Here is a 14,084-nt window from a genome sequence, read left to right as displayed (position 1 = left end):
TTTGGTGAAATAATTTACACAGAACACTTACTATGCAGTAACAGAACAGTGTCTCCTACACTGCTACACAGGTATCCTTAAGTTTTCTACTCAGTTTTGAGGCTACGAAAGGGTGATTAACAGTTCGTTGCCTGGTCACCAGTGACTTCGATCGCGAACACACTTATCACCACACTTCATTGTACATGTCCATGCTTTGGCATTGCGAATACGGAAGCCTACCAAGTTCTTGTATCCCGTGTTGCGTTCCAGATGTTCACATGCAAATGGTACTGACCAGACAAGACGGATATGAGGCAAAGATCAGAATGCAGGTCATCGTTAACTTTTGCAGAACACTTTAGTCCATAAACATGCAAGTAGTTAAATAAAACCGGCCACTATTATATACTCCCTCCGTTCTTTTATGTAAGGTGTATTATTTTCGGCACGGTGATCAAGTCACATAATTATAGACATGTTAGGATAAAATTATCCTTGGCAAATTTATTTGTTAGTGGCAAGTAAATCAGTTAGTCGAGAAAAGTATGAGATATATGCAATCGACAGAGAGATAGTTTCCTTGTTTTGCTACAAGAAGAGATACAGACAATCAGGAGAGAGATTCTTTCCCTTTTTCCGAAGGGATAACAAGGGAATTATGCGGAATTGAAAGAAATACACCTTACATTCTGGAATTTTATTAAAAAATAAATACATTTTATATAAAGGAACGAAGGTTACGTTGAAAAAAAGTATACATGAATCGCTCTTTCCCCGACCCGTTCCCACCCTAGGCGGCGGCCAATCTCCTCCGTCTCCCTGGGGAGACCACGGAGGGGCCCCTGTCATCTGTCCGCCGCTCCAGCTACGAGAGGTGGCAGAGACCCCATGACTTCGGTCCCAAGGTAGTAGAGTTAGTTATAAAATTAGATTTTGTCTCCGATGGGCAGCGGCAAGACAATGGCGTCGACGGCGGCGTAGAATAAGGTCGTTCGAGCTCACCCTCGTTCCAGTGGTATTTTTTTTCAGGAAACCGGCATAAGCACTGCCTTTTTTTATATAGAAGAAATGGCGAAAGGACGCAATTTACAGAAAGATGAGTGTTTTAGAAAACGTCGCACAAACCACAAAAGACCAAACAACCTAGAATCTAGATTAACCAATGCCGGCGGTTGGCAGGTTGCCGGCAAACGCCAGGTCGCGCTGATTAATTGCGTCTAGGGCTAGAGTCGCCACCTCGCGATGCGTCAGCCTTTGTCCAGTGAAAACTCGCCTATTTCGCTCCTTCCAAACGGACCATATCGTGTAGATGATTTTTCCACTGCGCCTCTTGCGCACTTGCTTGGACTGGGAATTCAGAGTCTTGTCCCACCAGTCAGACACATTTCCTGACTCCGGGAGGAAGCCCGAGATTGGAACGCCTTCGTTAGTCCAAGAGTTCACCTGGTTCCAAACCGCGACCGTGAAGGGACAGTCTTTGCAGAGGTGAGTTGTTGTTTCTGGCTGCTGAAAACAGAGCATGCATCTGGGATCGTGAGGCCATCCCCTCACGGCCAGCATATCCACAGTGAGAATTCTTCCGTGCAAAGCTAGCCATGCGAAGAATTTGCACTTGGACTCGGCGTTTGCGGACCAGACCTTGGTCGTGTCAAAATCCAGTGGTACTTTTTGATATTCTTGGAGGCGTGTGGAGGATGATGTGTCCCAAATCTAATTTTGTGGGTCTGCGTTTTTCTTTTGCATGCTTATCTTGGTGGCGTAGTCCTGTAGAGTGGGCAACATGGCTATGCGTCTTGGTCATCTCCGGCTCCAATTCCAACCCATGGAGCTTTGTGTTCCCCGAATCCCTCCAGCTTCACCCGAGGCGTTTTATAGGCCATGTATGAAGTTTTCTTCTCCAGGACGGCGATTTGCTACACAGATCGCGTTCGTCATTGTCTTCTAGTCTACATCGATAATTTCTCAGCCGTTGTTTTGACAAGTTCCTAAGTTTCAACAAGCTGAGGCAGAGGCACACATGCGGCGACGAGCATTGCTGCTTGGATGTATTTTCCATTTTCTATAAGGGTGATTTTGGAGGATTTGTGCTATTTAATATATGTTCTTTGGTCTTTCAACAATAATAATAATATAATTCAAAGCACTAAATTTGGCAGGAAGATGATTTTGGACCATAGTCATACAACACAACTTTTACAAATATGGTGTGCTTTGCCCTCCTGTTTCCTTTGGCAATGGAGAGGCAAGGAGGAGGAGGGGCAAGGTGGGGGCTAGGGTTTGAAATCCCGAGCCGCTCCAGGAGCGACGCAAGGCATGCGAGTCTTCGTGGTAAAGGGTCTATGGGTTGGATTGTGGTCGCCATGGTGGGGCGGGGAGGGGGGGTGAGGTCGTCAAAATGGTCAACACGACAAGTGGGTTCGATCTAGCTAGCATGTCATGGTGGTGTCCGTGTGCGGCCGCCTATCGGATGGTGGCCTCCATCACTTGTTTGGTTTTCGGCATGATTTCCCTCGGCCACTAACATTGTCAATCCAGTTTTGGCTCTCTTCTTGATGAATTGCAAATATCTTGAATCTTTGGGTTTTCAGGGGAAAAAAAGGCAAAATCACAAATTGTGCGTGTGCTAAAGGCTCAACCATTCAATATTCTTTGCACACGCAATTCGACCATTTCCAGGACACAGAGTTTCTGCTGTCGAGAACATATGAACCCGAATGAACAGTAAATTCGAAAACAATGATAAAAATATCCAAAAATCAGATTTTTCTTTTGTGGCAAGCATTGGTGGATGTTCAGAGTGGTTGAAAATACTGGCATTGCTTTAGCATCTTGGAGCATCGATTTTTTATTATTTTTTTGCCACGACTTCCATGATGAAACTTTGCAACAACTGAACACATTCAGCAATGTTTTATACACATATAAAAAGTTCATATTCTTTTGAGAAAATTTACCATTATTTTTGAATTTACTGTTCACGGCAGGTGCATATATGTGCTCGAGTGCGAGTTATTTACCCAAAATCACCACATTATGGGTTAGGGTAACAGATCGGTACCACATTTGAGGCAGTGCACAAAAAACCACCAGAATTGCGCCTAATACGTAACGCGGAGCACTGATGCTCGAATTTGGCCACAAAAATAGCGGATCTGACCGGTTGGGCCCACTTGTCGGGCCGATGTGGCATGCCTACATGGATAATTTGCTGAGGTGGTCGAAGGCCCACATGTCGGCCTCTCTCTTATTCCTCTCTCTCCCCCTCCAAGCCTTCTTCCCCACGACCGCAACCACAGCCAGCCATACTCGCGCCGCCGCTGGAGCCTTAGCCCGACGAGCCATCACCGGCGAGCCTCCCCGCCGCTCAGCTACCTGCCATCCGTTCTCCAGCCGCACTTCCAGCTACCTGTCATCCGTCTCGCCCAGATCTGGCGAGGATCCGCCCCGCCGCCCAGCATGCCAGAGTCGACGGCGACCGCGGCATCCACTTCTCGTCCCCCGCCGCTGCGCCGAGCGCCGGAGCACGATGACCGGGTTGAAAGGCGCGCAGTCGCCCCCTCCCCCACTTCCGACAGAGGCGGCCGCGGCACGGCGACTGCAGCGGAGGCGCACGTCGTTGGCGTGGTGCGCGCGCGGGCGGCGGAGGTAGGCGGGGGCCGGTGGGGTCCGCCTCATCTCCTCGAGGAACCCGCCGCCGCAGTCCGGGCAGGCGAGGTCGACCCCGTGCGGCCTGACCTATGCTGGCGCGCGTCCGACCGCAGCGGCGAGTCTGTGGCGTCCTCTCCGCCCGAGCCCACCGTCGTCCTCTCTGCAGCGCCGCCCGAGCTTCTCCTCACCGCAACTGCCTTCGGCCTGCTCCCCGGTGCGCCGCCCACGCGGCATAGCCTGGTCGTTGCGCTGCTCATGACACGCCCATAGCCTGTTTGCTGAAATGCCCATGAGAAATAAAAAGAAAAGGTGAAAAAGGATAAAGAGTCATTGACAGGTGGGACCCTTTTGCCACCTAGCAAATTATCCACATAGGCACGCCATGTCAGCCCGACAGTTGGGGCCAACTTGTCGGTTTCGCTGTCTTCGCGAGTAAATCAGAAAATCAGTGCTCCGCGTTACGTATTAGGCGCAATTCTGATGGTTTTTTGTGCATTGCCTCAAATGTGGTACTGATCTGTTACCCTAGCCCATAATGTGGTGGTTTTGGCTAAATAACTCCTCGAGTGCAGAAGAGCATTTTCGCCATGTCCATTGCTTTTAAGTGTCAGTACACTTTTGTTATAATTGCACTGAACCAAGACGACGCGCCTTCTTTTGACGCAAACACCACAAGTTACCACGTAGTTCATCACTCCACCACATACATGGCTCACAAGTAAACAGCCATAACCCTGCACTTTCCCAGAGAGAAAGCGATTTGAGAGGGAGAGAGATGAGACGAGGAGAGAGCGAGAGAACTCCCTACATACTACGAGTTAAATTGCCGTCCACTAATTCGCCATTGTGGACTCACCATCTGCTATGATCCACTCCTATAAAGCCAGCAGCCCGCGCAACTTCTGGCTGGAATTCGTTTTGAACGAAAGCGGATCACGCGCGTACGTGGAAGCAGACACCAAGCCATGCCAGCCATGTACGCGCTGACCCCCCGCTGCACCCTCCCGCCGGTGCACCGCCGCGCGCCGCCGCCGTGCCGGGCGGCCTCGCCGACGCCGGCGGCGCTGGCCCGCGCCGATCCGGACGAGCTGCGGTCCACGTGGCCGCAGCGCGCGTGGACGCTGGCCGGCTCGGCCGCCGTGCTCTCCTCGCTCTCCGCGTCCGCCTCCCTCGCCGCCGACTCCGGCTCCTACGCCGAGCCGCTGGCCGCCGCCCTCGCCGCCTACACCGTCGCCGACCTCGCCACGGGCGTCTACCACTGGCTCGTCGACAACTACGGGGACGCCTCCACGCCCCTCGTCGGCGCGCAGATCGCCGCCTTCCAGGGCCACCACCGCCACCCCTCCACCATCACGCGCCGGGAGCCCTGCAACAACCTGCACGCGCTGGCGCGCGCCGTCGCGCTCGCGCTCCCCGCCGTGGAGGGCGCGGCGGCCGCCGCCCACGCGCCGGCCGCCGCGCACGCCTTCGCGGGGACCTTCGCGGCGTGCGTGGTGCTGAGCCAGCAGTTCCACGCATGGGCGCACGAGAAACGCCGCCGGCTGCCGCCCGGCGTCGAGGCGCTGCAGGCCGCCGGCGTGCTGGTGTCGCGCGCGCAGCACGCCGCGCACCACCGCCAGCCCTACAGCACCAACTACTGCATCCTCAGCGGCGTGTGGAACGGGGTGCTGGACAGGCACAAGGTGTTCGAGGCGCTGGAGATGGTCGTCTTCTTCCGCACCGGCGTCCGCCCGCGGTCGTGGGACGAAACGCAGGCCGCCTGGATGGAGGACACCAGCGGCGCCGCCGCCGTCACCGCCATCGCTGTTACTGACAGTTCGTAACATACATCGAGCATCGTTTCTCGTGATGGCTTGTACATACATACATTGATACATACTACGATTCAAAAGGTATGCAGAAGGATGAGCTGGGATTGAAAGGATTGAAGTAACAAGTTAAGATTATAGTTAGGCGGGAAAAATATAATATTTAATGTATATTTTAGGTTGGTTTTGAGGATGCAAATCTTGTGGTGTATGCGAAGAGAAGAGAATTTTTCATAGTTGAAAATGTGATGATTTTTTATGGTCTTCAGTCTGTCTACGACAACTTTTGTTACCCACAGCTTTCTTGTGGTGCGAATGCTTTCGTTCTGGTGGCATGTTCTTCGGATATCCAGTATCCTCTTGTCCACTTGCCAGAAAAAAGCACAGCCAGTTGAGATGATCAACTCTTTGCAACAACATTGGCACGAAGGCAAGTCACACAGCCACACATGCATATGTCTTAAATCTGCTTATATCTATCGAATATGTGTTAATCCATCCACCAAAAGGGTGTACAACATCGGCTAAAAAGCTTATTTGAGGCTCAGACCATCTGATCTTGATTCAAATGGCATGGATGTGAATCACATGTCTAGAGATTCTATTTTTTGGCGCCTCAATCTCGAGCATCGATCCTGGATCAGGCAGATGAAGCAACAGAAACAAGCTGACACTTCCAAAACTGCGGGGGTGGGAGCCAGAGGACGGAAGGCTGAAGATGAATCCTTCAGCTGGAAGTACTGCTGACCGTGGCAACCGCTTCCAAGCAAGGAGATGCTGCTGCATACCTTATAAATTGTCTTTTTCTTCACACAAATAGAACATCACTCTCCTGTTGTGCGGTCCACATAATCTCGAGACAAATTACTTCAGACAGCAGCAAGAAATATTGACAAGCAACTAGATCATTTCCTGTAGACTGCAGATCCTTATGTTGCTGTAATCTAACGATAGATGGTGGCATTCTCCAGTGAACGCATCTCGTGGAAGTCATACAAGTCATCCAAGCAGCAGGCCTGCTTCAGCAAGCTGCTACTGTGAGTCCTCCTGGTCCAGCTTCACTGTGGTGGAGAAGTACAATGAGCTGAAACAGAGTCCTCCTGGTCCCGCTTCCCTCTCCAGAGAATAATTTGTTCATCTTTAAATAATATAGGAATGCATGGAACCAAATCCTATGAAATCGAAGGAAGCAAAGAGCAAAGTTAAATAAGCATTCCAACTGCGATGTTTTCAAGACATAAAGGAGCATCTGGTTTCTATAGTAAATTCTCCAGTGGTTCTACTGTTGTGTTGCAAAGGAAATGTCTTCTGTCCGAAATTCTAAGCAAGTTCTAAGGCATATTATACTTGGCTGCATCTATGACGAGCTAATTGTAAACTGCAGGAGGGTCGTTATATCTCAACTGCAAGCTAACTACTACACCAGCAAACTTGTTTGATTAGAACTTTTATTGAATTTATTTATTTTCCAGGCTTCCTTGATCTTTCTTATGAATGCAAGACTAAAGGGATTAATTCATAGAAAGTATTAGAATGTCACAACATACCCGCAACTTCACACCAATTCTTTTGCAATCACTAGTGCCGGTGTGAGAGCAATCTAGTCTCACAACTTCCGAAGTCTTAAAGGCCTCTCTCACTTTGTCAACAACATTAACATAAACACCATTCCTAGCTGCACAAGAGAGAAATATCACAACATAGGAGCGACAATATATTGGCAACAAGATAATGAGATAGAAGTATGCGTTTATGTGATTCGAAATGGTCTTGCTAGAAATATTCCAACTTACTCAGTTTCATAAGCGGTGGCGAATGTAATCCTCTGTTTCTCATTTCTTTTGTTTCCTCAAAAGTCAACCCTTCCGCAACATTTTGGACAACCTTAGGATAAATAGGAGCCAATGGCTTCCACAACATCAATGGTATGACAGGCCGTTGTTTTGGATCATAGTTCCGGCCACGATATAGGATGAGTATATTTATGCTACGGTATATGATTATCCCACCTGTTTTATCCTGCAAAATGGTGCGCTCACATCAGAAATTGATAGATAATTGAATTCAACAGAAAAAGAGAGTTCAATCCCCAATTTTCTCAAGCATGTGGCAACACATTATGACCTCAAGATGGAAGCATATATTGTCCATGTCAAGAGTTGCAACCCCAAGACATTTGATTCTGACCGCTTCTGCACGTCTCCAGTGGTTGTGGATGTCATCGAGCATATTATGAGTTACACCACCTTTCCCTGAGAACATGATGCATCATATTTATAGCAGGAACAAGGGAATGCCTTCGAAGATAAATGTAATTTTTCCTGAGCTACACGAATGATCAAATGTTCAAAAATAGCAGTTGCAACAACATAAGCCGCACAAAAATGCACAATGGCACTTTCCATATACTATGCAAACAATTGATCCAAATTTTATTACAATGTAAAATATGCAATCTTTTCTCACAGACTTGACCAAATTCAATGCTAAAAATTCTACTTGTTACTCCCTCATCAATCAAACAAAATGTGCAATAAGATTGGGAGTTGCAATGCGAAAGCTTGGACAACTAAAATCATCAGACAGAAATGCCATTTCAGCACTGAGTTGAGCACTAAGAACTCACCCAAATTGATCTGCCGGGAGCAGTCGCTGTGCCGGTACCTCTCCACGAGCTCTGCCACCTCCGCTTCCGACAGCGCCTCGCCAAGCACCTCATCCCTACTACTCGCACTGCCATAAACATCCTCTCTGTTCCCTTCGGCACGCGCGGCGACGCCGTCCCAAGGCCGGTCAAGGCGGCCGGGGCCAAAGGGCGAAAACCGGGTGGGCTCGCGGAATCCAATGGGCTTCCAAGCCGGGTCAGTCTCCGAGTACGAGTACTGGAAGTCGAATGGAAGGTCGGAGTGTGCCGGCTCGTCGGGGCTGATCTTGGCAGGCTGGTCTTTGGGCTTCGGCGGCGGCGGCGGCGTTGGAGCTCGAGGTGGACTTTTGGGGATTCGTGTAAATGGGGGATCATCATCGTCGAGGTTGGTTGGGTAGAAGGCGCAAAATAGGCGGCGGAGCAGAGCAGCCTGGGCTTGTGACTGTCTGGGGCACGGCCATGAGAGAAGCTTTGGACTGAAGAGCATGGTGGGATACTGAGATGGGAGCCAGTTGTGAAGCCAGGACTGAAGCAAACACCAACTTCTATTTCTGTAAAATGAATCAATCGAGTTCCATCAGCACATTAGACATACAGACATACTCACATACACAATCCATTCCATTTAAATTTCAGTTCGACGTTTACATCGTCTATATATGCAGTGTGACAATCAGACAATGCATACACCAATTCACCAAAAGACCAAACCACCAGCGAGAAAATTACCAGCCAGAGAAGGGGCTCCGCGGCGGCAGTAGGCAGAAGCAGGCCACACAGCCGGCGGCCGCAGAAACACGGGGCCGGGGGCGCAGAGGAGGGATGCCGCCGTCGCCACGTCGGCTGCTCTGCTCGTCGCCGCCGCGGGGGGAGGCCGGCTGGCCGGGGCCAGCAGGGGGCGCACGTCGCACCGCAGCAGCGCGGCACGGCCAGGCTACGCGGGAGACGTTGACCGGGGCGGGGGACGGCGCCGGCGGAGTGCAGACACTGGGCGGCGGCGTGCGTGCTCGTGCCGTTTGGGCTGGGATGCGTTTCTCGCGTTAGGCTGTTCGAGGAGAGAGGAGGGAGAGAGCAGGGCCTGCGCTGCGCCGGCTGAACTCCAGGCCCATATAGAAATTTGTGTAGGTATTTTTATTTCATGAGAGGTACTCCCTCCGTTCCTAAATATAAAAGCATGATTAGTTTGATATCAAAAATTGGCATGCCAACATTTGGCAAATGCCAAATATTGGCTTGTGCTTGATTGGTTACGAATTTTACTTGACAGCCTCATAAGAAGTTGCCAATTTTTGGCAACTTTTGATATTGCCAATTGTTGGCTTGCCAAGTATTGGCAATGCCAAATGTTGGCATCAAACCAATTAGCCTCTAAGTCTTTTTAGAGATTCCAAGGAGCAAATTGAGTGAACCTACACTGTAAATATGTCTATATACATCCGTATGTTGTTGTGCATTTGAAATGTCTAAAAAGACTTATATTTAAGAATGAAGGAAGTAGAAATCTATGTAGATGGGGAGTTCAAATGATTCCTTTTTTCAGGGTAAGTCAAATAATCAAAATCACTAATTAGGGGGTACCCTTATAAAGGTCACTCCCCATCTTCTTTGATGCTGATAAGTGGTGCACTGCGTCAGTTGTCTCAACCTGGGAGGTTTTTTTCGTATATTCGTTTTTTCCTTTTCAAAATGCTTTATCTCTTAAACCGCGCGTTTAAATCACAAACCATTTTCACCGTTCAGTTTCTCGCGTCGAAATCTTTGAAACTAGATCTTATGTTAATAGGTTTCACGGACATTTTTTCACAGAAAAATCAAAAAGAAAAATAAAAAAAAGACCAAAACCAAAAACAGATATATAAAAAATCAGAACCCAAAAACACAGTTAGGCTTTATTTACTTTATTTTGGAAAGCACAAAATGTACTTTCGGCAAACACAATTGTGCTCCACGCGAAAGCACAAACTATGCTTCTCCCTTTTCGGGAAGCACAATTATGCTTCTCATAGAAGCAGAGGTTGTGTCTTTTCCTTTTTCGGGAAAGCACAACTATTTTTTTTCTTTCTTTTTGGAAAGTACAGTTTGCTTCTCATAGAAGCACATGATGTGACTTTTTTGGAAGCACAACTATGTTTTTCTTTTCTTTTCAGGGAGCACAGTTATGCTTCACATAGAATCACATATTATGCTTCTCGAAGAATAGCACGACTTCCCCAAGAAGTGAAATTGTTTTTTCCTTCAACACCTAGGGTAAACCAAGGAAAGAACAACATAATCTGTAAAAGCCGAAACTGCGTGCAACAAAAAAACCAAAATCCTAAGGGTACAGCACGCAACACATGGCGACGGCTAAGTGCAGCACGCAACATGCTCCAGCGCCCGCTAGAAAAGCCCCGAAGGGGTAGCCGCCAGTTAGTCTTTTTTTTAACACAGTACAGATGCAAGCGCTCATATAAACGCGTATACACTCACCCCTATGAACGCACACACGCACACCCTACCCCTATGAGCACCTCCGAGAGACTGAGCACCAGGATTTGAACTCTGGTGGGTTGGGGATACCACTGTCCACCTAACCATCTCAACCAGAGGTTGGTTCACACCAGTTAGTCTTTTTAGGGGTGGTAACCATCAGTTAGTTGCCATCCCGCAAAAAAAACATCAGTTAATTGCCCTCACAAATAATTCATATGCCAGTTTCAGAAAAACATGCCTCAGGGGGCTTTTTTTAGCGTGGCCTAGGTCGCGGCCCATTTAATTTCTTTCGGGTCGCTCGTCAGACCACTCACTCAGCTGGCTGCGTTTTATTCCCCCTCCTTCTATTCTGTTGCATGCTCGCTTAGGGAAAAAAAAACTAGATTGGTGAAATAAATTATGTTTCACGAATTTTAAAAATATTCATGGATTTTATTCAAAATTTCAATGAATTTTAAAAACGTTCACAAAATTTAAAAATATTAAATAATTTAGAATTTAAAAATTATTCAGGATTTTTACAAATGTTTGTGAATTTATAAATGTTCACGAATTTTAAAAATGTTCAAGAGTTTAAAAAATATTAATTAATTTTAAAAAATTTAAGAATTTTATTTTTTGAAAGTAACTAAAAAGGAAAAACCAAAAAAACTAGAGGGAAAACCAAATAAACAAAGATAGAAAAAGATGAAAGATAAAACCATCTAGAAGCTTCACAAAACCGGTTGAAAAGGAACCTTTATATGGTCGGCAATCCCGGCCCTGAGGGGGGGGGGAGGGGCGGCCGCCACGGGCCCCTGAAGCCATATGGTCGGACCACTTAAAGAGTGTTTGCTGGAGCGTTGTGGCGTGCATATGGGATGAGTACTAAAGCGTGAAATAGGAATTTCTGCTTGAATCCTAGGTGCCCGGGGTCAGCTCCACCTTTGATGGGAGCGAGAGGAAGAGAAGAGGAAATTGGATATTTTTCACTTCGGACTCGCCACCCAACTCATGGATACCTTCATTGCCATACATTTCCCCCTTTTAATTGATTTTCTTTTGTTTTTCTATTTACAAGCACTTGAAAAGACCAGATTAACCCTGACTCTTCCAACCTTATTTGTTTTGTACGTTGCTTTGTTGGTCGGTATGCTCCGATGTTGGCTCGTTGATGTTGCTCACAATCGTAGCTCATCCACACCTTCGCACATCAACAAAGTTTGGTGTTGCTATCGTTCTCTCAGTAAGGTTCTGCCGCCACTTGGTTTCCACTAGATATTCTCTCATGAGCCTATGGTGCCTTAGTGGCACCACGAATGACCTCACAGCAATATATTTTGGTCCTCTCACAGCCACGTCACCGTCGTGAGAGGAGCTCTCTAACGCCGGCGTGGGATCATCCATGTAGCAACACTGTCGACACATAAACATTCGTGGAGCGAAAATGATGAAAAAGGGGAACCAAAAATAATATGAATGACTAAAATACCAGAGTTTATTTTCATGTCTGCCCACGAAGTTTCAATTTTGTGTGTGGAAATTTATAGTATGACCATGAGCATGGTGGAGCTACAGTGCCTACTATGGGCGGGCCAATACAAAGAAAAGCCCACTATTTTCCTTAAATCGGCAAAGTCTAATCTCAACCCACACTGTTTTTGCTTTGGGCTGGGCGGGCCATGGCCGATCCGGCCTTGCTATAGCTCCGTCACTGAACACAAGGTTGAAGTTTAAATATCAAAATTTATGAAATTCATCGGTCCAAGTTGCTGAGACCCACTTGCATGAGTTAATCTGTAGATAAGCTCAAAGTTGCTCCTTGGCACATGTGCGTTGCTCATAACTCTATATATATTTGCTTAAATTCATGTCGAGATAGAAATTAAAATACCGAAGTTTAACGAACATCATCTTCACAAGTACATATGACATACTTCCATGAACTGGTCCACCAATAAGCTAAAAATCTCTCCTAGGTACATGGGTAGTACCCTTGTGTCTCACATTTTCTTCTTATTCGCTCCTCTGTATTGCTCAAAAAAAAAGCTCCTCTGTATGTTGACAATGTTGATTAACCCGGGAAAAAGGCAATGTTGATTAAATTTCAGTTTATTTCGGAAAAAGATGATGTGCAAACACGAGATTCAAATTTCAAACACGCAAAATCGTAGAGTGAATAACTTTGTTTTCCATATGACATCCAAACATAAATACATGAACTGGAATCTTCTAGAATCACACCAGAAATCCTATCAGAACTGAATTTGGAACCTAACTGAATGAAACAAATTTATTTTCCAGGAGAAAATGAGGTAGATTGAGCAACTAAAACACTATCATGTTTTTTTATGAAAGTATTTTCAAAGGGGCATGCTAAATCTCAGTCGATTGAGATTTTACGAATGTCTCAGTCGGTAGGCAACCCGCTCGATCGGTAGATTAAAAATCGTGAGCGATGCTGCTGGCTGTAGTTTTCGAGTACGTCAAGGGGACCTCCTATGTGCCGCTCTTTGCGGCGAAGAGACGTGTGTTTGGTTCCCACCCTGGGCCGCTTGCGTGGAAATTTTCAGTGCCTGGCGTCGGCCTGGTAAGGTCGACTTTTCCCGCCTGCCCGGGCTAGCCTGGCATCGTTGCGTTTGGTTCATCCCTGGCATGTTGCTGCCCTGCTGCAGTGTTGCTTTGTCATTTAGCGATTAAAAAAATCTTAAGTAGGAGCCAGGCATCGTGCGGCATGGGCCAGGCGAAAGAAACAGGACGCCTGGGGCCAGGATAATCTAGCTGCCTGAGTTATCCATCTTTTTTTCATTTTTTATTTAACTTTACCAGGCTAACCACAGGCCTCCATGAGCCAGGCCAGGCATGCATCTATCTCTCAGGACACGAACAAAACAACTGCCAGGCAGGCTTCACGGAGCATCAGGCCAGGCGTGAGGTGGCGTGGATACCAACCAAACACGGGAGCAACTAATTAATGAGCGCTTCTTCGGAAGACTCACAACGATCAGTGCCACTTGGCGTGTTCTCGGTCATTCGCCACGTGTCGCGCTTTCGACGCTTCTTTTGATTTTTTTTATTTTTTCGCACGTGTTTTCGGCTTTTTAAACGGGTTTTTTCTTGGGGTTTTTTACGTTTTGGTTTCCCCCGGTTCCTTAGCTTTTCGATCAAATTTTTTTTTGCGTGAAAAAAACACGTTTTTTTTCTTTCGCGAAAGTCACGGTTTTTTTCCGTGAACGGCACGGTTGTGCTTTAGCGAGAGTCACGGTCGTGCTTTTCGGAAACGAAAAAAATGCATTTTCTGTTTGTTTTTCTTTCGCGAGAGTCACGGTTTTGCTTCCGCGAGAGTCACGCCGTGCCTCTCAGAAAGGGAAAAAATACGTATTTTCTATTTTTTTTCTTTCGCAAGAGTCGCGGTTTTGCTTCTGCGAGAGGCACGGTTGTGCATTCGCGAGAGTCACGGCCGTGCCTCTCGGAAACGGAAAAAACACGTTTTCTGTTTTTTTTTCCTTTCACGAGAGTCACGGTTTTGCTTCCACGAGAGGCATGGGTGT

At 47.4% G+C, this 14,084-nt stretch overlaps 2 protein-coding genes across 2 annotated transcripts; one reads left to right on the top strand and one right to left on the bottom strand.

Annotated features, from left to right (window-relative positions):
* The first annotated feature begins 4,482 nt into the window (after positions 1–4,482).
* LOC125513953 (fatty acid desaturase 4, chloroplastic-like) lies at positions 4,483–5,703 on the top strand. Its single transcript, XM_048679188.1, has one exon. The coding sequence runs from the start codon at positions 4,596–4,598 to the stop codon at positions 5,451–5,453; it is 858 nt and encodes a 285-aa protein (XP_048535145.1). The 5' UTR covers positions 4,483–4,595; the 3' UTR covers positions 5,454–5,703.
* Positions 5,704–5,894: 191 nt separating this feature from the next.
* Positions 5,895–9,169, bottom strand: LOC125513952 (CRS2-associated factor 2, mitochondrial-like). The gene is made up of 6 exons (XM_048679187.1): positions 8,812–9,169; positions 8,065–8,633; positions 7,563–7,690; positions 7,232–7,457; positions 6,986–7,113; positions 5,895–6,610 (listed from the first exon to the last, which is right to left on the bottom strand). The coding sequence occupies exons 2-6, from the start codon at positions 8,567–8,569 to the stop codon at positions 6,497–6,499; spliced, it is 1,101 nt and encodes a 366-aa protein (XP_048535144.1). The 5' UTR covers positions 8,570–8,633; positions 8,812–9,169; the 3' UTR covers positions 5,895–6,496.
* Positions 9,170–14,084: the final 4,915 nt, after the last annotated feature.

This window comes from Triticum urartu, chromosome 6 (genome assembly GCF_003073215.2).
Source record: "Triticum urartu cultivar G1812 chromosome 6, Tu2.1, whole genome shotgun sequence".
NCBI classification, from domain to species: domain Eukaryota; kingdom Viridiplantae; phylum Streptophyta; class Magnoliopsida; order Poales; family Poaceae; genus Triticum; species Triticum urartu.
This window is presented reverse-complemented; position numbering and strand designations above follow the sequence as displayed.